This window comes from Rhodnius prolixus, unplaced genomic scaffold (genome assembly GCF_049639745.1).
Source record: "Rhodnius prolixus isolate KJV_2025 unplaced genomic scaffold, Rpr scaffold_2, whole genome shotgun sequence".
NCBI classification, from domain to species: domain Eukaryota; kingdom Metazoa; phylum Arthropoda; class Insecta; order Hemiptera; family Reduviidae; genus Rhodnius; species Rhodnius prolixus.
In genome coordinates, this window is record NW_027411592.1 from 48847179 (window position 1) to 48871547 (window position 24369).

The 24369-nt window shown below is 30.4% G+C and overlaps 2 protein-coding genes across 6 annotated transcripts; both read right to left on the reverse strand.

The window, feature by feature from the left end:
- Nucleotides 1-692: 692 nt before the first annotated feature.
- On the reverse strand, nucleotides 693-4236 carry LOC141448508 (uncharacterized). Of its 3 annotated transcripts, none has more exons than XM_074116894.1 (6): nucleotides 3613-4228; nucleotides 3348-3533; nucleotides 3146-3278; nucleotides 2937-3067; nucleotides 1409-1595; nucleotides 693-1323 (listed from the first exon to the last, which is right to left on the reverse strand). In XM_074116894.1, exons 2-6 carry the CDS (start codon nucleotides 3462-3464, stop codon nucleotides 1220-1222), a joined length of 672 nt encoding a protein of 223 aa, XP_073972995.1. In that variant the 5' UTR covers nucleotides 3465-3533; nucleotides 3613-4228; the 3' UTR covers nucleotides 693-1219. The 3 variants fall into 3 exon arrangements, with proteins under 3 accessions (XP_073972995.1, XP_073972994.1, XP_073972996.1); XM_074116893.1 differs by having other exon boundaries at nucleotides 3348-3547; nucleotides 3613-4227; XM_074116895.1 differs by lacking the exon at nucleotides 693-1323 and having other exon boundaries at nucleotides 1409-1482; nucleotides 3348-3547; nucleotides 3613-4236.
- A 186-nt stretch (nucleotides 4237-4422) lies between these two features.
- On the reverse strand, nucleotides 4423-24209 carry LOC141449839 (SWI/SNF-related matrix-associated actin-dependent regulator of chromatin subfamily A containing DEAD/H box 1 homolog). 3 transcript variants are annotated; one of them, XM_074119690.1, is made up of 14 exons: nucleotides 24069-24209; nucleotides 17888-18064; nucleotides 17670-17759; nucleotides 17303-17443; nucleotides 17145-17208; nucleotides 15152-15323; nucleotides 13385-13684; nucleotides 13024-13290; nucleotides 11961-12488; nucleotides 11749-11883; nucleotides 11459-11670; nucleotides 10433-10615; nucleotides 10203-10300; nucleotides 4423-9857 (listed from the first exon to the last, which is right to left on the reverse strand). In XM_074119690.1, exons 1-14 carry the CDS (start codon nucleotides 24160-24162, stop codon nucleotides 9775-9777), a joined length of 2544 nt encoding a protein of 847 aa, XP_073975791.1. In that variant the 5' UTR covers nucleotides 24163-24209; the 3' UTR covers nucleotides 4423-9774. The 3 variants fall into 3 exon arrangements, with proteins under 3 accessions (XP_073975791.1, XP_073975790.1, XP_073975792.1); XM_074119689.1 differs by having other exon boundaries at nucleotides 17282-17443; XM_074119691.1 differs by lacking the exons at nucleotides 4423-9857; nucleotides 10203-10300 and having other exon boundaries at nucleotides 10472-10611; nucleotides 17282-17443.
- Between the last annotated feature and the right edge of the window lie 160 nt (nucleotides 24210-24369).

Genomic DNA, 24369 nt, shown 5'->3' on the forward strand with positions numbered 1-24369 from the left:
AAATTTCTGTTTTCTTTTTTCGCATTTAATCGTTGTTGAATTCCATGTTCTGAAAATACTTGAAAATTAAATGTATATAAAATATTCTCAGGCGAAAAGCTGTATTATTGAGGAAATTCCTTTAAAAAAATATAATTATTGATATTGCATTTTTTTTATGTATTAAAAATTAAATTTTAACATTTCCAGTTTAAAGAAGGAGATATTTAACAATACAATATCATTTGTAAAAAGAAGCGTAATCCTATAAAAAATATTTAATGAAATGTTAGCTTCAAAAATGTTAATGTTTGAACTTTATTTAATTTTATAAGTACGTTTTTGATAACACAGGTGTGGAGTACAAATAATCTTATAATTAGAATAATATAAGAATAATTTATTGTATTTTCTTAAAGTTTGGTGGACTAAAATTTTATTCCTAAAATATTTTAACTAATAAAGTGCCTTGGTTACACTTTCATAGTATTACAGCCTCTGTTCTTTTTTTGTGGTAATTAAGAGCTTAAAATATAATGTAGAAAAATAATAAGATTTCGATTATAAAATACATATAAGATGTATATTTTAAAACATCAATTATTACAAGCATTAATACTAAAATCAAGCGTTTAAGAGATTCACTTCAAATATGCGATTCACTGTACATTTATTTGGAATTGAAATTTGAGTACTTTGAATGTAACGTAGTATTTATTTCGGAATGAGCTAAAAACAACTCCGCTTTTATACATTTACTTACAGTTATTGCAGTACTTTTGTAAGCTTTTGTCGAGGACAAAAATTATGGCAGAATATAAACCTGGTGGCAAATAAAATTAAAATTGATCATTCTGCAATTTTTCTTTTTATTTTATCTTACTACTCGTAAGCAAGGTATTAATTAAGGTTATTTCAATTTACTCATTATAAATGAAGGTTAAATGTATGAAATTAATTTCAGGTTTAAAGAATATCACATTACCGGAAAGCCATTTTACTTTTTTCCTATTTTCAGATTATCTCCAGAACAGTCCTTACGACTTTTTTTTTTAACTTCGTATTTACATTATCTACATGATATTTGAATAAGTTAATAGGAAAATTAATAATTTGGGCATTCTGAGCTTTGAATGCATTGTTTGAACATCTAAAATTATGTAACCCATAATAGATTGTTTTCGGCAATAACCGCATATTTCAAGTGGACATGGATTTTTTTAATTTACAGTTTCGCAATTTAATAATGCCTAGCATTTACAAAATAATACTGATCTATAAATGACACAAAACAACAAAGAAATATCACTAGAAGCGAAACTTGATGAGTAGAAAAAGAACTCTCTGAAAAAAGCAATTATTTTATCATACATAATTTGTAAAATGAAATTTTAATAATAGTAGTATATTTTCTGAAAGAAATATTTACTTGAGACATCATCCGGAATGATAGGAACACTTGAACTGCTCAAATGATATATACCTCTAACTGCCGCTTCACACCTTATCCAAATCGGGGTATTATATTTAGAATGTAGTCGAAATTTATTGTTGATAGCAAAAGGAGAAAGAGACGCTAGTCCAGGTGCTAGATTAACAACCATTTCTGGACTTACCTGGGTATTTTTAAATCGATTATTCATTTTATTTTTGGATAGACTATATTTACAATAGATCACGGCCGCATTAGTTTTTATGAATTTCATTAAAAAGTTATTAGATAGCTTCAATAACATTTACAAATGAGTATATAACTCTTAAAATTGCAGGGCATTTACAAATGAGAGACTTTGGTTTAAAACTTAACGCTGGGGCTATCATACTAATTGATTATGAGGACTTATTTTACTTCTTTAACATTTTCTACCTGAGGTGTCAAATTTTAACTAGTGAGACAAAAATAAACTCTGTGTTCTTTAGATACAATAATTGGTTAATCTATTAAATTAATGCGAATCCAGCATTAGTAACGTCACTCTTAAACGAGGAGCTTAATGGAATAGCTTCTCTCTTGATTAAATCCTTTTCTTGGAACATTAATTCTTATGCAATCTTTTGACATTCTTGAAAAGGTTAGCACCCTTTCTGATTTGCTGTCTATCCTTATTTCAAAAAGAATGTAAAGCCTGTTCTAAAACGTTAAATTTTATTACTGTTATTAAGTGTGGGCCTGTTATTGATGAAGTTCGAACTTATGTGGACATATTAAAAACTGCGTGTGTTCAGTGGCATTCTTGTAAATGGAAGAGGCAAGTATTAAACGAAAGTTCGTTCTTGTTAATTTAGACGCATGCAGTGATACAGTTCATTGTAACAAGAAACATATCTAAAAGATTGAAATAAAACCTCTAGATTGAAGCTTTTTTAAATGTTCACAACGTCCCTAACGAGGTAAAACCTACTTAAAATCTTTCCATCTATGCATAAAGTCTCATGCAAGAAATTTTGTAGACAAACAACAGCACGAATTTCTGAACGTTTTTATTTTTTTAATAATGTCAAAGATATTATTGGCGATTGCGGATAAAGACCCATGACCAATGGTGTTAAGTGATATACTATATTTATTTATATTTATATTAAGAAAAATCGAGCCAACAACGTTACTAATTATTTATTATACTAATTAGTATTCAAACTGCCCAATAAATATAATTTTAAAATATGTCACCAGTAGAATTGAAATAATTATTCAGAGCTTGATTTTTATCTAATTATAAAACTCTTAAAATCAATTTAGTCGAACATAAACCATTCAGTAAATCAAGATTTCCGATTCTAGAGTTTAAGCAATACGTTAATGCGTTAAGTAAAACCAATGTACACACACACGTCAACCATTGAAACGGATAAATTAATGAGCTGCCAATGCCATTCCACAATCTTTCTGATGGAAATAATTATAGAACTATGATAACAGTAAATTAACAAGCGCATCAATTTCCAAGGTAACTTACCTTTTCATTTTCTATATAAAAAGAAATTTTTGGTGGTGGATTCGTTACTTGGGCTGAACAGTTTACTGGTAATCTTAAAGTCATATCATTATTTTTATTTGAAGTTATAATCGGATCACGTATTCCCATTTCTAAAGAAATAATTTAAATTTGAATGAAAAATATAATAATAAAAAGAACTTCAATCAAGTCATTAAAGTTGTATTTACCAATGACTTTCAGATTTGCAGAATCGCAACCAGTGCTAAATGTACCTTCGGCAGAAACTTCGCATTTAATCAAGCCACTGATATTGGTAGGAACATTAATTAGCGTAACTTGGTGAGCACCTGAACCCATAATCTGATGGTGCAGTAAATTATAATCAACATTTAAAGAAAGATTATTAAAAATATAACAGAACAAACTTACATCTACTTCTATGCCGGGTATTGGGAAGGCTGTCATAGAAGGTTTATGCTGCGGTATATACCTAAAAAATTCATGCTGACCTCTATACCACTTAACTGAGTACAAGGCTTTGCCCATCAGGTCATACTGACAAACTAAAGTCGGCGATGCACCAGCTCTCACAACTTTTGGTAAAATTATTCGCACCTTAACGCCCACGCCTACAATTACAATTTCTACCACTAATTGTTATTAATTTGATAAAAGAAAAATTAATTTTATTTACCTATAGCAGTACCGAGTATAAACAAGAAAAAAATTAACATTTGTTCAGTTAATGAAGATGAAACAAATAGCAACTTTATTTAAATTAGGAATTAAATGATAGTCCACACGTCTAACTAGAGACCTAGACATTTCACTACTATTTTCATGTATAAACTGTCTTTAAAGTACTTGGATAGGCCACCTGATGTTGGACATTAAGAAAGCTAAAGTTAGAAGTTCCTGATTGTTGTCACCTGTTTCTCCTGGCAAACAATCAGGATTGTAAAACACACCGCCCTCTGTAAAAGATAAATAGTGCACAGCACTTAGAGATTTCTCCAACTTTCTGGCCAAAAAAATAAAAGCGGGCTCAAATAAATTTCTGTTATTAATGTAAAAAAATCCTGGGCGAAAATGCCTTAGCATATAAAGCGAGATAATATTTATAATCATTAAATCACTAATGATTTCAAAACATATTCTCATAAAGATATAAAAATAGGAAACATATTTTACCATGCATACATATGTACTCCCCCATGCATAGTTGGTTTCGTTCTATTTTAATCATTTGATTCTGGCTAAAAATCAACAAAAGCTTGAGATAGACAAAATAAAAATTAACAAAAATGTTAGATTGTCAAAAAGAAATTAAGACTTAATAGCAATTTAACTTATAGACTAAACACCTGCTATCTTTCATACGAAACTGCTCAATAATAGATTACCTATGAATGCTGTCTTTTTATTAAAGACATTGTTCAAGTTTTAATAAAGCAAAATGAAGCAATCACATGAAAGGATGGCTTATTTAAAACAAAAACCATAATTGATTAAAAATATAAATGTATTTACAAATAATAAATATTTATTTGTTTTACACTTTTTTTAGCCATTTTATAAAAATAAAACAAAACAAAAATCATTGGTAATATCATGGAAATGAATGAAACTTAGATGAAATCACTTGGCGTAATTCCAAAATAAATAATGACTCTCATAACAATGGCGCGAGGCCAATTCTTTTTTATTAATGAAGAGATTCAATGAATATTGATAAATAAATTAAACCAAACAATTGATACGCAGATTTTCGAATAAATTTGTAATTTCATAACTAAACTGAGCCATTTCCTACACTTGATTTCATGTTCAAATATAGTTCTTCCATAAGTTTATTTTTTATACCAATTTCTCTTTTATACCAATTTTTTCTGAGAGAAAAATATTTTAAAAAGTTCTCTTGTTAGGCTAATTCTGACTCGAAATAGGATCGTCAAACCTTTGTAGTAATGTTTTGTAACACCAACTACCTAGATTTACAGTGATGCGATAAAGGCAAACAGTAGCAGATATTAAGTGCGAAATCGGTTGCGCAAAAGGAATATAGTCCTGAGGTGACTTCGTGAAGAGGAGATAATAAGAATAAGTCAGGCCGCGACAGAAGGGCATAAGAGTGTAGTGTCAACGGAACATAATAATAATAATAGTAATAATAATAATATAAGGGAAGGGATTAGCTATGAGGTTAGCATACTGGACTCTCACGCGGAGGTCCCGGGTTCGAATCCAGCAGCTGACCCTTAGATTTTCTCTTCCTAGGAGCTTCTTACAGCTCACTGTCCGGTGATGGACAGTGTTGTCTGTAACGAGAGAACACTGTCCGGAGGCCGGCAGCGCACTGGAAAAAGCTCCGGGCGCTAATAACCTCAGCTGTTGATGCGCCAAAAAAAAAATAATAATAGTAATAATAATAATAGAAATAATAAAAAGAATAATAATAATAATAATAATAGAATGATTTAGGCTTCGGAAAAATGACCAAAAAGAAAAACTACAAGTCTGCAAGCGTTATACACAAAAGGAAATAAGGGATAAGCTTTTATCAGGTATGAGACATGTTTGAAACAACCAGTTCACTACTATTTGAATTAAGCTATAACAGAGTTTTAAAATATTTAATCAAAACTGCACTAACGATCTGAGACTGACGAAATTATGGAAACAATCTCATTAGTATCAGTTTCCATAAAAAGTAAAGGTTCGACAAAGGGCTCAAGTTTGAAATCATATCGCAAAAATATATATATTGTTTCGAAATGAACAGACAAGTCAGAAAGCACACCAACCCTCTAATGATGTAAAATAGTACATTGTAAATTAGCCCTGAAGATTACCTAGTCCCTACGTCGAAAGCTCGGCATAATAAAGTTTAGCATGACTGAAACTGGCATTTATTTTTTTCATCCTATTGAAACTATGAATCAGCCACCAAAAATAATAAACAGTAACTCATCAATAGATGAGTAATAACTTTTTCTTATCACACGTAAAATTATCGCATTCGTTCAAATTTAATATTTTCATTCTTAAAAGGAAACACATGTTTTTCGATCAACCGAAAATATGATTTTATGGAATGATATTTTGTTTTGGTATTTTTTTTGAAAATGGTTCCAATGATTTTTATTTTTTTAACTTCCTTTAAAACACTACATAACACCCATACAGCTCGGTTATTTTTATTTAAAAAAAAAAAATTCATAAAAATCATAAGTGGAATTTAAAAAAATAAAGTTAAGCATTTTTCTGTTTCTTACATTTTACGGATGTCAAGTCTTGTGTGCATGTGATGACTAAATAAAATTTTGAGATAAAAGAAAATCACTACACCGTAGTTTTAAAAAGGCTTTAGACGAGTCTTCATGTAAGACTTACTTTTAGTTTACTAGAAAACGAAAGATAAGCTAGGAATGTCTTAAGTGAGTTTAAATTTTGTCCAAGGAAACTGTATAACCTACTAGTTATGTGACTACTCAGTGCACTGATGGTTCCCAGGTAACTTTCTTTAGTTACAGACAACATTTCCATTTTAAGAAAGAAGGATGTAAGAGTTTCATTGAAATTAATTCTAACATTAAAGTGTTCAAAAAATATTAGAAAATTTTGCCCACCACAGAAAAGACGTTTAGCCTTTTAAAGAGACACTTTTGTCTCTTTCTGTTTGTTTTTTTTCCTTTTTTTTTTTTTTAGTTAGATTGTCTCACTTTTTTATGTGACATATTCTACTAACCGTTTTAATAATTTGTTGGCAATAAAAATAGAAATTGGGAAGGAAGATAGTCTGCATTTTTTGGAATACATTTTTTTTTTGACTGGAACTATTAGAAGTTATTCACATGCTCACAGGTTTTTATTGGGATTACCAGAAGTTAGTTTAATATTAATTAGTTTTAGGTTTTCACAATTTATTCAGTCATAAGTGCTACAAGACGCTTCTTGGAACAAGGAATTGCTCATAAAAAAAGGGGGTTTTGGGGAGGAGTTAATGTGGTGAGAAATTTCTTTCTTAAAAGCTGCCAAAATACATGTTCATTTCGTCAACAATGGAACAGCAATAAAAAAAAAATAGAAGTTTGTATAATTCCGAGTTAATTTTAAATTAACTATTATTATTAGTGCTGTTGTTTGTAATGTTTGTTATTTTATTTTCATTCTACATTAGACAGTAATACATTACACATAGATTAATATTATGTAAAGTTTTAAGTTTAATAAAGTGCACAATACATTACAAAAAGAAAAAATTAAAGTTAATGAATATTTTTCTAATAGAACACAATTACACACAATAAATATACATGGTTCATAGAAATATAATTTTAAGAAATTTTATAAATAAGGATTTATTACAACTGAAATATTATTACAATTAAACTTTATGATAGTGAAGTTATTCACTTTTTTATTTTTTTAAATATAAGGTGCTGGAACTTTTCCATCCATTCCACTTTCATGTTTCAAAACTATTTTCCAAATTTTCCATTCGATTTTTCACGAATTTATTTTCGACGTTTTATAAAAATAACTTTTCCAAATATTCATTTAATTATGCTAATAACCTAATAGTTTTTTTTAAAGAAAAATTAATAACAAATAAATCCTACTTATAAGTAAATATTTATAAGATTATTACAGAGAATTTTCTAATCATCCTGCTTCTTCTTTAAAAAAAAAAAAAAATTGTTTTCAATAAATTGTAGTTGGTTTCGACAATTAACGGAATATATATTTATGTAACTACGTGGTTATTGATAATCAGTTACAGAAATTTTTGTAATCCCAAATTTAGGAACAGACAGTCTTCTTCAGTACTTTAAATAAACAAGGTTGAAATATTTAATTTCTAATAAAATAAACAAAAATTAAGAAACAAATCTTTTCAAGTTTTTACGTTTTGCCTTTAATGTTTAATAAAATTACTTTAATTTCTTAAACAAACAAACAAAAATTGTTTAAAAATGTGAACTATATAAGTAGTTTCTTTCTCTGACTGATCATCTTTATATCTTATTCTACTTCTTGGTTAGAGATGTTGGTGGAGAAAAAACCTATGCCATTGTTGAAGACTGAATTAGGTAGATTGTTAGATAGATTAATAAATCACTACTGCTTACTAATGATTAATATGTGGTAACTTAATTCTGAATTTCATTAGACTACAAAAGTCCATAAATAATCTTTTGTAAAATGATTATGAAATACATACGAGGATTAAAGGTTAGGACATGAATTAATTTTGCAAAAACAGAAAATACTGGAAAAATAAATCGTTTTCACTCTCTTCAATCTTAATCTCTCTCTTTAATTGGTTGGATTATAAATCATTTATCCTGCAACAGCTTGAAAACAATCTCTTCGAGAGAGAGTGCAAATCTAATACAAGCTGAAATCGTGTTCAGTATTCCTTCAGTAAGTCCCTTCGCTCACATTGAAATAACGCCATTATCTTATAGAATTAAAGCGAATTCCTTATGTATATGTCATTCTTTTTAAAGTGCCACATTTAAAACAAATAATTTTCGCCCTTATCATCTACAAATTTTGTGTTAAATTATTATTAATTAGGTGCGCCAACATTTCAGTATACTACCGGCTTGCGGTCAGTGATCTCTCATTACAGAAAATAACTCCATTACGGGGCAGCAAATTGTACTTTTCTTTCCCCTTTTTTTAAACAAAATTAATTCTTATAGCTTCAACATTAGTATTGTAGAACCTGTTGAAAATTACATGAAAATACAATGCACTAAACGAAACATACATATGCTACTACTCGTAATTGCAAGTTTCGTAGGCAATAATACAATTGAAATAAAGAATGAGAACTATTTTTTTAAAATGAAAATTGAAAAAATGAATAAAAAAGTAAAATTAAATAAGAACAGAAAAATATTTCATTTTTATACTTTTTATTCCAACAGTACTTTTTTTATTAAATTTAGAAACATTTTACAAATTCTAGTAAATTTTTCGTATTATTTAAGAAAAACAACAACTGAATTTGATGAAAAGAACATAACATCTCTTAATTGTATCAGAATTTTTTCTCTAAGCCTTCCTCATGCACTTTTTTAAGATCTTGATAATATAAGTAAATAAAATAAATATGATCAACGAAATAACCTCTTATTCAATTTAACCTCTTCTGACAATTATCCAATTCCCCCCCCCCCCAAAAAACAGGTATTTGTACATTTAATTTATTACTCAGTATTTAACTGTATGGATAGCTTACTAATTACTAAAATAATTAATTGCAAAACAAATATAAAAATTAGACAAGAGGTAGAAGTTTTTTTTGGAGTGAAAGAATTTGTTGGAATGGATGAATTTATTTGTGTGAATGTAATTTTTACGTTAGGGGATAGGAAATGGTTTTACTTAGTTTGGCCCATGGCAATCGTAAAGACGCTAAAAACCCTGGCAGTTAATGCGCCAGCAAAAAAAAAAAAAAGAAAAAAATTATAACTGTTGAATCAATAAAGAATGTAAACAGAAATTAAAAAATATTTTGTAATAAATTACAATTATTAAGCCTGATTTCAACTACAAGCGAAGTAACTTAATTCATGATGTCATAAAATGGCAATGCTTTTCAATAAACAGTTTTCAGAGTATAAAAGTAAAATTATACATATTTTTTTTTTTTTTTTTTTTTTTTTTTTAATTTAGGAAACTGCCATAAACCCTAACACCGCTACGAATATAAAAGATATCTTATTACTAATATCACAAGCCTGCAATAAAAGTAAAAATTTAATATTAAAATCAAAAATAAAAATATTATTTATTCTGTAAAACGAAACCCACGAATGTTCACCGGTTGTGCCAAAAAACTTTATTCACAAGTTTTGGACGATACTTTAAATCCTAAAGCTTCCTTCAGTAATAATTCTACGTCTGTGTCATCATCGCCATTTCCTGCGAAAAAAGAAAATAAATAAATACAGGAAAGTAAATATCTTTAAAATGATTAATGATTCAATTATATTTTTGGCAAATGTTTTTGGTAAGACATACTAAAAGTTAAACTTTGCTACGAAATACTAAATAATTAACTTTGTTACTATAGAAAACTAAGATCAAAGTAAGCTCTTTTTTCCCTTAAGTTTCTTATTTAGCAGCAAGGTTATTTTATAATATGCGACCATTCAAATTTCAATTCTTTGATTTAATAAAACAACGAGGAGATTACAAATTATTTGAAGTGATTCTTTTACATATTATTATTATTATTATTTTTGGGTAATTAAGAAAAATTCTTACCAATAATTTCTTGTTCTAACTCTAATTTACTCTTAGCTTTAGCATAAATAGTTTCTTCAACTGTTCCTTCGCTAATTAAACGTACAATATTCACTGGCCTGAAAAAGTTAAATGAAATGAAGAAAATAGATTCATAAGCAAACAACTAATTGACAATTTCATTTTATAAAGAAATCTAACATAAATATAAATTAACAATTTTAACAGAAAACTGTTTGTTCTAAATTTACCTAGTTTGGCCAAGTCTGTGACATCTATCTTCAGCTTGTTTATCATTGTATGGATTGAAGTCAACATCATGTATAATTACCGTATCGGCTGATGTCAAATTAATGCCCACACCACCAGCGCGTGTTGATAAAAGGAATACAAATATATCGTCATCCTCATTGTAGTTATCAATTAATTCCTGCCTGACAAAATTATATTTTTTAAAAATATTTAAAAATTTATTAATTATAAAAAATCAATAACAAAAATCTTTTAGGTGATTATCCTTCAATTAAGCGGAAAGGAAGAAGAGAATTAAATACTTTTTTAAAAAAAGTAAAAAGTTGTAGAATATTGTCTATCGTTTTTGGTGCCGGAATCATTGATCCAAAACACAGAAAAAGTATTGCCAATTTCAGTAATTTGACAGTAACAGATTGTAATATATAATTATTTGATATAAAAACAGTTTACAAAAATTTATCTTGTTCTTGTTGTCAATTATCATATTTTTTCCTTTTTTTAAAATCAAATAATTGGCCTACAAGTACAAGGTAGTTTGTTACTGAAAAATAGTTCCACAGTTCAGAAGAACTAGTCCCTAGGACGAAAGCTTGGAAAAATAATAAGAAATTATGACTGAAACTGACAATAATGTTTCTTTCTTTTGTAAAAAGAAGAATTTTTTGTTGGCAGTGCAGTTTTTTAGACATTTATTAATTAATTAGATGTTGTGAACGGGGACAGTCGATAATATTTTACAACAAATTATACTTTCGTCATTTTTAGGTCCCGATCTAGAAACCTTTTAATAAATCCACTTAATAGCCACAAGACCAACTCTTATAGAGATCTCGGCGTCATTCCGAATATTTCAAACCGGTGAAATTTAATTAAAAGCTAAATCCGCAATGTAGAATATTAATAAAGGTACTGATGCATAAGCGTAATTATAAAAAGAAATAAAATACGAGCCAAAACTGATAATTAGGTGTCGTGAACGGGGAAATAGAAGAAGAATAAAATTTAAAAGACTAATTTCCAACCTGTCTAAACTTTTGGTAGTGCCATCCAAGCGCAAAAAGTTATGGCCTCTTATCCGCATATAATCTTCAATAATATCTAATATAAAAATAAACTGGCTGAACATTACAACCCGATGGCCTTCTTCCTTTAATTTTGGAAGTAGTTCATCTAGTTTTTCAAATTTACCACTTTTCAGAAATGCTGAATCATTCAATTTGAACCTTGAAATGCACTGAAAGAGGAAAAATTCACCAACAAATTAAAAATACCTGACTATTTTGAAAATAATCAATGAACAGAATTCTCATACTTTATGCTCAACGGCTAATTTATGAATTTCATGATCTGACATAAACTGTAAATCTTCATAAATGTAGTCCTTATTATTTTGTTTATAATTATAATCACTAGCTAAACGTTGTGCAATTTCATTTAACTCTCGATTCTGCAAATATAAAAGTTATTTTTAAAACTGTACCCTTGATATGTGAGTGATATGGCATGCCATTAATAAATCCTTACCTTGTAATGATACCGAAGTGCCAACGGATGATTTGCTAATTTTCGTAACTGCATGAATGATGCCATATAATTATAATCACTGTCATTAGTATCAGAGAGTGACTTTACTTCCATTACTAGTTCGTCATATTTATTCTTCTGTTCTTCGTGTAGAGGACAATGAATTAAGGAATTTGTTTTTGTTGGCAAGTTTTTAAGTACATCAACTTTTAATCGTCGTAAAAAAAATGGTTTCATTATACGTTTAGCACGTTCAATCTGTTCTTTTTCAAAATCTGGTAATTTATTAACTGGCAGCTTCCCGTTTTTGGAAAAGAATGCTTTTATATACTGAATGTTTGCAGCAAACATTCCTGGCATAACAAAATTAAGAAGCGACATCAACTCCAATAAATTATTTTGCAACGGTGTACCAGTAAGAAGTATCCTGTGCTGAGCGTTAATGTTAAACAAATAAAAATATCTTTGGGTATTCATGTTCTTTAACATATGAGCTTCGTCGAACACAACGTATTCCAGAGGCATTATCTACACAAAATATGATTATCTTGCTAAGTAAAACAAATAATAGAAAATTATTTAAATAAAATACTTAATAATAAAAATATACTACGCTGGAAAAGTATAAATTACGCAATACTTTCACTAAATTTATTATTTGAATGGGAATGCTTAAATAAAATTATATATTAAATATTTACAATTAATGAATAGTAAGAATTTAGAGTGTTTTTGCAATAATAAGGGTAAAATAAAGGCTTTGGCAATAATAATTAGGTTCTGCTACCATTTTTAAAAGTTCTGGATCGTGGTTAATCTCCTAGGTTAATCAGTTCTAATGGTTAAATCCTGATCACTAAAAATTTCATTGATACTAATACAGATCTACAGATCTTCTGCCGAAAAGAAAAATTCGTCTCCTAACCAGTTTAATCTCACTTGGCCATTAAGCATTTCTCCTTCCTTCAAATAAATTTAGTGATTACGGTACTATTACTGCAGCGGTAAAGAAACTTTTTTTTTGTGCTCTAAAATAAAAGTAAATAAATATATAAAATCTTACTCTAAACATTTTCCTCTCTTCTGGTGAATTAGCAACAATTTTATAAGTTGTAATGATGACATCCATAGTGGAAAATTTATCTTTAAACCACCTTACTCTGAGTTCCCGCCTTTCATCTGGGCTTCCATGATAAATAGCTAGTCTAAGATCTGGACACCAACGTGTAAACTCAATTGCCCAATTATCAAGCGTAGTGGTCGGAGCAACAACCAAATGAGGTCGAGTAGATAAGCCGTTCTGTTTTAGATAACCAAAAAATGCAATCACCTGTAAAAATTGTAATATTGTAAGGGAAAAATCATTTAAAAGATAATTACAAAAGATAGAAGCTTTAAAATAAATAAATAATTTTTAAACATACTTGAATTGTTTTCCCTAGACCCATTTCATCAGCTAGAATACCATTAAGTTGTTGACTATGCATAACAGCTAACCAATTCAGACCTACTAATTGATAAGGCATAAGCTTTAAGCTTGGAGTCAATATTGTAGGTTGTTCTTCTAATATTGAAGAACCAGCAGCGATTGCTTCTTCAGTTGATATAGCAAGATCGAGACACTTATTCATTAATTTCGAAACAATCGATCTAGTTTTTAAACCGTCTAATGTATGATTTAAAATTTGTGTATTAATTCCTTTTCCGTTATTTAATCTGTTAACCTGAAAACAGAATTAACAATTACAATAAATTTAAAATAAATGTGTAGTAAACAATAGCAACAAAAGAAACATTTGGAACTTCCAAATAATTTTCTTTAGTAGGAGGATAAGAATTGTGGCCAATTTTTGGCGAACATTATATTTTCTTATTTATTAAGAGGGTATCCAAGGGCGCGAACCCTAAGCAAATCGTCGCTCTTATACCCCAACATCTCTCTCCTTTAGAGAGAGGCAGTCTGCCTCCACTTTCGTATGGTAGACTTGTCCTACAAATTTAACAAGCCTCCTTTAGAGCATAACCCTGTCTTTCTTTCTCTCTCTCTAAAAGTAAAGTGAAGTAAAGTAAAGTAAAGTAAAGTAATCGCCTATTTTTTCAGGCGGGGCTTAACGTCCAACTACCATTTACTAGGTGTCGTGGACGGAGGCGACTAGCAAATGTACTTGTACTATTTCTCATTTAACCATTAAATAAAATCCAAGGCCATACCGGGAATCGAACCCAGTACCACAATGCATATTGGCTTTGCAGGTCACGCCTCTTAACCCGCTCGGCTACCGTGGCGCCTCTCTCTCTCTATATATATACATATGAACAAAATAAAAAAGTTAAAAATAAAATAAAACCTACTGACTGACCTGGATGATACACAGTTTTCTTAACTTGTAAATCATAACATTTCCTACTTTGAGCTTTATGACTGGCCAAGCAATAATAAACCTGCCCGGTACGCACATATTCCAAAGTAACTAAAATCGTACAGGGGACAAAATGTACCACTCTGGCTATTATAATCACCTTTTAGCTTGGAAACATCCTTTAGTACTCTTACAAGCTTCTTCAGTTCAACTTCTTAATTAGCAATTTTTAATTTCTCTCTGATTCTGCTCAGAATTCACTCAGTTCAGGGGCACAGAAGAGTTCTGGGATCACCATTCTCTTCGCTGGATAGCTAAACGATTACATCGAAAGCATCATCGCGATCAGATTTTCGTTTCAAAATAGGTTTTTCTCCATTCTTAGTAAAAAAAAAAACCCATCGTATTAAACAATAGGTGGGAGAAAGTTGCAAAGATGGTAAGAGGAAGTATAGGAGAATATTTTTTTACTAAATTTTGAGTATAAATTAAAGTGTTTCTGCCCAGTTCATTTAAAAATTTTTAAATATATATTCCTGCTAAGTTTTCTTATAGGAAGGATGTTGGCAATGATTAGAGAAACTTCTTTCTGGTTACAACCTGAACAACTCTCTCTCTCCCAAGTAATTTCTGATGAAGTACACTAATGGTACCCGAAACGTAGAGCACCAATAAAAAAGCTTTCAAATTCTTAAACATTCTATATATATATTTTTGTAAACTTTATAAAAAGAATAGTTAGCAATTCAAATATATGTGATAAAAATTGTATTTCAAAAATTTGAAGAATACAAAAAAAAAGTCTAAGAAATAAATAAAACAATAACTAACCAAATCTCTCCATCCTTCATAAGGACGTCCAAATATAATTGCTGATGCTTTTTTTTCTGTACATGATTGTATCAGTAACAATTCAGTAGCCGGAGCCGTATTCAAGAAATCAAAAACCCTCTTTTGTGATTCAGACATATAATTAGAAACTTCAGTATCAGAATCATCCTCGCTATAATCAATTATAAAATAAAAAGTAATTACACTAAATCTAAACTTTAATAATAATAACAATAATAATAGTAGTAGTGCAAATGTACAGGGTGACCCAATGAAAATGACCACATTTATTTCTTTAATAACAACAAAAGTATTACAGGTATAAAAGTAACAAAAAGAATCTTTGAAAAGTAGAAACATGGGAGATTATTTATGGAATATTACATCCTTCAAATGATGACCGTTCTGGGCTTTACATTCTTCCAATCGTTTAACGAAGTTTTTGAATACTTTCTTCAGCATGGAAGCCGAAATTTTTGCGAAATCGGCTCTAATCCTCGATTTTAAATCCTCTAGATCACGGGGCTTGGTTTCATAAACACGACTTTTCAAATACCCGCACAGAAAAAAATCTGGAACCGTCAAATCTGGCGAGCGAGGCGGCCAAGCGAAATCTGAAGAACGTGACAATAAACGAATTCTAAATGTTTCTTTCAACAACGCAAATGTAAGAGCGGCGGTGTGACAAGTTGCCCCGTCTTGCTGGAACCAGGTTCGATTCGAACGACGTTTGCGACGGAGTTGGGGGATGAGGAACGAGTTTAATATCTCCCTGTACCTCTCTCCACTGACAGTACCGTCGAAAAAATACGGTCCGATAATTCCCCACGATGCTACACCGGCCCATACTGTAACTCGTTGGCTATGTACCGGTTTTTCTTGAATGAATTGCGGATTACCACTTGCCCAGTACCGAAAGTTTTGTTTATTTACCGATCCAGAGAGTTCGAAATGAGCTTCATCGCTCATTAAAAGATTATTTAAATCAATCTCACCATCGTCCAATTTCTTTAACATGTTTTCGGCGAAAAGTAATCTCTGTCGGTAATCAGCTTCTTTCAACTCTTGAGTGATCATCAACTTATATGGATGGTGGTTCAAGTCTGAGGTTAGAATTCGACACACAGATTCCCTTGATAACTTTAAAGAAGCTGCGTGACGGCGAGCGGAACGAGTTGGACTAATTTTTATTGCTTGGCAAACTTTTACGATGTTTTCCGGTGTAGGAACTGTTCTTTTGGCACCTGAATGAATCTTATCAGTCGTCTCGCCACTTTCACGGAAATTTTCAACTCACATGAGGATCGATTTTCGCGTAGGAACAGATTCATTAATTTTAACTTTGAACTGTTTACGAAACGCTCTATGAACTTTCACAACCGATTTATGCAAAATGCTCGTTCTTTTGCAGTGTAACGTTCCATGATTACTAAAACGTTGATAACAGAAATCTCCCAGGTCTCTACTAACCATAGAGCGCGCGTTCGTTCCTATAGCAGTGTTACCACCAGAGTTATTCAAAAAAGAAATGTGGTCATTTTTACTGGGTCTATTCTTTATTTATCTGTATTTATAAGTAAGAATGGAGAGTGAGTGATATTCTAGTGATAAGCACCTAAACGATGCTGGCTGTATACATAGACGATTCTGGTTGTATGGCCAAAGTCAATGCCAAAAAAAGGCAAATAATAATAATAATAATAATAATAATAATAATAACAAGGGAAGGGATTAGCTATGAGGTTAGCATACTGGACTCCCACGCGGAGGTCCCGGGTTCGAATCCAGCAGCTGACCCTTAGATTTTCTCTTCCTAGGAGCTTCTTACAGCTCACTGTCCGGTGATGGACAGTGTTATCTGTAACGAGAGAACACTGTCCGGAGGCCGACAGTGCACTGGAAAAAGCTCCGGGCGCTAATAACCTCAGCAGTTGATGCGCCAAAAAAAAAGAAAAAAAAAATAGAAAAAAAATAATAATAAACTAGCACATACCTGCTAGCGTAAACAAAATCACTCCAGTGTTCGTCATCGGAGTCATTTCTTTTTACTCTTTTGGCTAGAAAAAAAAAGTGATGCGAAAAAGTTATAAGGTTTCAAGTGTTTTTAAATAAAGTAAAAGAAAAACCTACTCTTTTTCTTGGATAACGTACGTGCCTTCCTTTGATTAGCGGTAGAAATTTCATCTTCATCACGTTCGGTTGTATCACTATCACTGGAATTAGTTTTTTTGCGTTTACTTGTATGTGCTGAATTAATAAAAGTGCGTATTCTTGAATATTTTTTTGGTTCCGCTGAAAGCAGAAAAATAAATCGCTTATTTATTTAACGCTGAAAAAGCAGTATGAAAAACCTACAAAAATGTTTTAAAAACTAAATACAATTCCAATAAACCTGTGATTAAATAATAGAAATGTTTCAATGCTAATTGGTCAAAGCAACACCACTTAAAAATAATTATTGAAATTGCAGTAGTCAATATACTGACTGACAAATTCTATCTTAGTTAAATATAATTACTTTTCACATGTTCTTCATTTTCAGCTTTATCACTATCAGATGAATCCGATAAAACATGGATAACACCATTTGTTGTAACTGTTTTATTTTCTGAAAGGAAAGTGGTAAATATTACAATGGCAATAGATTTTTTTTTTTTTTGAAAGAATTCAATTTTAAAACATAATTTACCAACAACTAAAGTCACAAAATAGTTCTGCATCATAATTTCTCCATACCTGAATTCGTCTTTTGCTTATCATCAGTTATTTTATATACAGATCCATCAACTCTTTTTGGGCTATAAGAAACTTGGGGTTTATTAAGGTCACAATTTCGACTTCCTTCTTCTTCACTTTCCACTTCTGATTCTGACATTTCATGATTAGATCTTTGATGATTTTCTTCTTCACCTTCTAAACAAAAATGTAAGAAACAATAAAAATTTAATTACTAATAATTATAAAATATAAATATATTTTGAAGAAACATTAACGAAATGGTATTTAATACAATTATTAAAGTAGCAGTAATTTTAGTGTTTGACTAAAATTAAGAATGTAGAATACAGTAACAGGTTGCAAATTTTTTCCTAAATTTTATTGTGTCAGAGAATTTATATGCCTCCATGACATTCTCTGCTGGCGTATGTAATTAACAAATAATAAAAAAAAATTAGAGAAACTCTCATTCTTAGAATTAAATATGTACGAGTTTATATATTGCACAAAATGTGAGAGAAAAAAACTACTTATTAAAAATGTAGCGAGTAATCTCACATAATTAATTAGCATGATTTTATCTCTGATAATGCATGAATTTTAATCTAAGTTAGAAAACTTTTATGGTTTGCGAAACCTGTTCAGTATAAAGGTCAGAATATGTTCAAATAGAAAGAAATAACGCATTTTATTGTATCCCTGAAAAGTTATGAACTTACATCCATTACCAGAGGATAAAAACTAAGATATTATCTAGCAATGCGGATCTTTCCACATTCTCAATAAACATATTTATATTTGTGATCGTAGTACACTTAAAACAGTCCTGTAGGAACTGTTGTATATAACATATGCAATTCATTCGGTGCTAGGGCAATTTTGGATGTCTAAAGGAACTATAATTTAGTTCTTACAGTTGCAACTTTTATATTACTCTCACTTCACTAATTGTCAGTAATAGTTCTCAGCATGAGTATGGGCTGCAACAGGACTTGGGTTTCCATAACCCCGAAAGGTCGATAATATCAGGTAACATTTTTTTGTTACAATGCTAAGATTAAGTTTAAAAAGTAAACATACGTCGAGAATGTTATTGTTGAAAATTGCAACAAAATAAACAAATATCTAAATGCTCATTTCGATGAATACCAAACGCGCTTGATAAGACAAATTAAACAAGTAGGCGTATCAGCACAGGAACTGACTTTAACTTTTGATATTTCACAGGTTCCATAGACCCTTTTCCCACCATTAGTAACTTATCCGACTTAACTACAATATCTTTTTTTTTTCTTCAAGCTGATCAAACGAAGCAAAAGTGTCCTTTACCTAAATAAATTAATACTTTTTATTTTAGGGCTTAACAATATCAAGTATTTCGTTTTCGCTGTGTTCTTTTCTTTTTCTCCTTTTGAACTGCCCTTAGGTCTTGAAAAAATTTCATAAAAACCAAATACAGCAACTAACTGCTCTAAGTACCGTAGCAGATAATGGGCGAAAAAAAATAAGTAAATGAATAAAAACAAAATCAATATGTTTCGTTCTAAAATTGGCTTTATTAAAACTGTCCGGTAGGACAGTTGTATAAGGGTTGATCGTCAAAAACTGCACGAAAAAGCGTAACGTTGAAAAACACCCAACTTTGACAATTTTTTTCTCTTTTTCTATAAAAGATAAAATTCCCAAATTTTCTTTAAAATATAGGGCAAACCCTCCTTTATAACTGTAATTTTTTTGCAACCCCCCAGACCTAATAGATTTTGAGAAAAAAGTTGCCGAAAATGAGCAAAAACGGCATTTTCAGAAATTGTTGTTGTTGTTGTTGTTGTTACCTTTTTTGTAAACTACGTAGCGCCTAAACGCGAGAACCGATTTTCATGAATGAGGTGACATTCGATTCGGAATTTTATGTAGATGTGCCTTTTGGGGGTCTCGACGCTGTACACCGAATGGGAGAGGAGTTAGCCCCATTTATGTAAGGCCCCCTTCAAAATTATTATTACTAATTACTCTGTAAATCTTAGCCCGATTTTGATAAAATTTGGTAGGATGATAGAGTTAGGGCTCCCCTACGTAACATTAAAGCGGCGATCTGCTCTTACACTAGTTAAGGGGAAGTATAGCAATCGTTTCAAATTATCGACAAGTGAACTGATTTTCATGAATGAAGTGTCATTCGAATCGAAATTTTGTATAGATTTGCACTTTAAAAGTCTCGTCGCTATGCCTCATATGGAGGGGAGTTTGCCCCACCCAAGTAAGGCCGTTTCTAAAACTATTATTACCAATATTTCTATAACGCTTTGTCCGATTTTGATAAAATTTAGCGCGAAGAAGTGATTAAAGCTCCTCTATATGGCTGTGAAGTGCCATCATGCTCTTACACCTACTAAGAGGAAGTACTGCAATCGTTAAAATTATCAATGGGTGAACCTATTTACATTAATGAATTGTCGTTCGATTAAAAATCTTTGCCTCTTTGCCTTTTATGGAGAAGTACTGTAATCGCCCGTTTATTTTTCTTACTTCTCTTAAAAGGAAGGTCTGAAATCGCAGTTTAAATTTGCTTTTTACGTACAAATACCTTCCTATTTTATTAAAACTGTCCGGTAGGACAGTTGTATAAGGGTTGATCATCAAAAACTGCACGAAAAAGCGTAACGTTGAAAAACACCCAACTTTGACAATTTTTTTCTCTTTTTCTATAAAAGATAAAATTCCCAAATTTTCTTTAAATTATAGGGCAAACCCTCCTTTATAACTGTAATTTTTTTGCAACAACCCATATCTAATAGGTTTCGAGAAAAAAGTTGCCAAAAATGAGCAAAAACGGCTTTTTCAAAAAATGTTCTTGTTCTTGTTCTTCTTGTTCTTCTTGTTCTTCTTCTTGTTACCTTTTTTGTAAACAACGTAGCGCCTAAACGCGTGAACCGATTTTCATGAATGAGGTGTCATTCGATTCGGAATTTTATGTAGATGTGCCTTTTGGGGGTCTCGATCCTGTACATCGAATGGGAGAGGAGTTAGCCCCCTTTATGTAAGGCCCCCTCCAAAATTATTATTACTAATTAATCTGTATATCTTGGTCCGATTTTGATAAAATTTGGTAGGATGATAGGGTTAGGGCTCCCCTACGTAACATTAAAGCGGCGATCTGCTCTTACACTTGTTAAGGGGAAGTATAGCAATCGTTGCAAATTATCGACACGTGAACCGATTTGCATGAATGAAGGGTCATTCGAATCGAAATTCTGTACAGATTTGCACTTTAAAAGTCTCGACGCCGTGCCTCATAAGGAGGGGAGTTTGCCCCACCCAAATAAGGCCCTTTCTAAAACTATTATTACCAATATTTCTATAACGCTTAGTCCGATTTTGATAAAATTCAGCTCGAATAAGTGGTTAAAGCTCCTCTACGTTGCTGATGCTCTTGCACCTACTAAGAGGAAGTACTGCAATCATTTAAATTATCAATGAGTGAACCGATTTAAATCAATGAATTGTCGTTCGATTAAAAGATCTTTGCCTCTTTGCCTTTTAGGAAGAAGTACTGCAATCGTAGTTTATTTTTCTTACTCCTCTTAAAAAGAAGTAGTTTAGAAATCGCAGTTTAATTTTGCTATTTACGTACAAATACCTTCCTATGTTATTCAAAACGCTTTTTCAAAAAAATTGTTATTGAGGATGGTTTGAGGGAACGCAACTATAATCATTCTTTAAAAAGATCTCTCCATTGGTAGTTACGGTTCCGACTTAACACCTTATCAGATTATAATGATAGAATTGTTTATTCCAAATTTTAAAAAAATCTGTAAAGAAGATATGTAACTTTGTAAAATAAACAAAAAGGAAAATCTATCCAAAAGGTACAAAAATCTCCTTAACAAAAACTTACAGTTTAAAATGTTAAGTATAAGGGTTGATTAAACGCCAAAAGGTACACAAATCAGCGAGTACCCAACAATTCATTAATACTTCATTAATAGTTAAGTAATTCTACTGCATTAATTTTCATTAATAAGTTATTTTTTAGAATTTATTAGATGTCACAGACCCTTATGCTGGCCACTTCATTTATAATATTTTTTTGTTATAATTATGATAAATCACATAAATATGTACATGCATGTTAAAGTAGAAAAAGACAAAGTTAGAGTAGGCTACTGCCTTGAATTCGTCTTACCGAAATATTCGTGAGCACAAATAACACACAGTTAATAACAAGTAGATTATTCAACAACAATTATTCATTTCTCAATTGTAATTTAATTTAGTCCCCCTAATTTTACTTATAGTAAAATACTGGAATAATTAGCTGTCCTAAAAATATGCATATCTTATTTACTTTATATTACATATATACAACATTGTGGGATGAATACCTAGATTGAGAATGTAATTGAAGAAAACTATATTATTTGCGATAAAGCCAGATAATTATTACCTATTGTAATAAACGTTTGACTACTTCATAAAATAACAATTACTTTAATCAAAGAATGAACTTAAACCGACGATTTTTATTTAAAAATAAAAATAAATAAATAAAATAAACAAAATCATTGATGAATGTTGGTGTAAGTTTTTTATAAAAAAAAGTTTTGTATTTTTTAGCCTCATAATTTTTTTTTTATTTTTTATAACGTTTTTCTTTTTAACCTGTAATTAATAGTTTCATTATTATAGATAACTAGATATTACAGTCAATCTACAGTGCTACTTGAACATATATTTTGTAGACGAAAATGGCCAGCATAAGGGTCTGTGACATCTAATAAATTCTAAAAAATAACTTATTAATGAAAATTAATGCAGTAGAATTACTTAACTATTAATGAAGTATTAATGAATTGTTGGGTACTCGCTGATTTGTGTACCTTTTGGCGTTTAATCAACCCTTATACTTAACATTTTAAACTGTAAGTTTTTGTTAAGGAGATTTTTAAGGGAGCTTAGTATGGAGTGCGGAGATTATTCGAAGTTGTCAGCTGACTAATGGCGGGCATCAGCACCTCAAACTCAGACTCAGTGAACATAGTATTAACTCGAAATTAAGCTACCGTCGCGTAACAACCGAAGAAGGCAAATTAGTGACGAAACGTTTCATAATTACTTAACAATTTTTATAGCCCAAATGTAGAAATAAATAATACTAAGTTGGTTTGTTTTTTAATACAAAAGAAGGCGTTAGTATTTCGTCTAAATTTAAGAGAAATAAAAGAAACCCGTATCGTTTTTCTTATGAAGCCAAAATGTTGATAAACCAGCTCGCTCAAAATTGTGCTTCTTCTTTAGATACAATATAATATTCACGTTGTTACTGGATTTATCTAATTGTTCAAATTGAAATGTAATTTATTTTCAAAGAGAATCTAAACCCAAGACTGCATATTCTTTATTTACTTTGGTTGCAAATTGATAAATTAACTTCAACTATTTTTTTTGTTTTTTTTAACAGCACTAATTTGAGATATAGGGCTAAACGCTCTTCAATCCTATTTTCTTGATTCCTTAACAGACAGCAGGCACTTACTGTAATTCTTATACATGCGGATGGATGCAAACTTTATTTATGACCCAATTAAATGCAAAGAGTAGACATTACTTTCTTTATAAACAGAACCAATAAGCACACTTATTTTCTACCAATACATCATGAATGAATCAAAACGATGAACAATATTCAACAATGTAAGATGAGAACCAAATGACCCAACATTTTCACTGAAGTGGAATACCCCTCTAGATTCACATTTTTAATATTATTAAAACTTGTGAGAGGATTTTAATTTCTAATAATGAATTTGATTTAGAGAGTTGGGAAATCGCCAGCAGCTGAAACGATATTTCTATCCTCTGTCAACTAGAAAATATTATTATAAGTAAATATTCAAACAAATTCAAATTGTTCTACTAATGAACAGATTGATGAAATTTATCAGTTAAAATTATTTATATCTAAATTGCGAAATAATTCGATTGTACGAAATAAATTTTTTTATAGAGGTAAATAATTCTTTAAAATCTTAACCCAGTTTCCTTTTCCAAGCAAAATATTTCTTGCATTTAATTTTAGTAAATATTATGATAGAATAAAAATTTTGACCTAAAATACAAACAATCGGCCAATACACGATACATTTTGTAATTATCTTTCTATTGCAAAGAACAGAATACTTAAAAAGCTAGGAACACTTACCATTGTTTTGGCCTAAAGATAAACTGGTCCCTTTTCTTTCAAACCTAAACTGTTTTAGGTGGTCCAAAACATTACTTCTTGGTACCGTTGTCATTATAAATTACGAAATTAATGCAAGAATGTTGGAAAAATTATTTTCGAAAGTGATTTATAGCACCTAATACACTACACAAATCTGCATTAATATTGATCCGTACTGTGTGAGTAATGGCTTTTCAATTTCATTGAAGCAACGTAATATTATCAGTATAAATTAATTTTAAAGCCGAATAGTCCGTCAAATTTCTTATACATACTCTAA

Coding starts and splice junctions, on each gene's coding strand:
- LOC141448508 (XM_074116893.1), bottom strand. CDS start 3,652: ATGTTAATTTTTTTCTTGTTTATACTCGGTACTGCTATAG. Junction 3,068..3,145: donor TGCAAATCTGAAAGTCATTG/GTAAATACAACT, acceptor TTATTTCTTTAG/AAATGGGAATACGTGATCCG. Junction 1,324..1,408: donor CATTCCGGATGATGTCTCAA/GTAAATATTTCT, acceptor TGCTTTTTTCAG/AGAGTTCTTTTTCTACTCAT.
- LOC141449839 (XM_074119689.1), bottom strand. CDS start 24,162: ATGACAACGGTACCAAGAAGTAATGTTTTGGACCACCTAAAACAGTTT. Junction 18,065..24,068: donor ATCTTTAGGCCAAAACAATG/GTAAGTGTTCCT, acceptor ATTTTTGTTTAG/AAGGTGAAGAAGAAAATCAT. Junction 17,444..17,669: donor AAATGAAGAACATGTGAAAA/GTAATTATATTT, acceptor TTCTGCTTTCAG/CGGAACCAAAAAAATATTCA.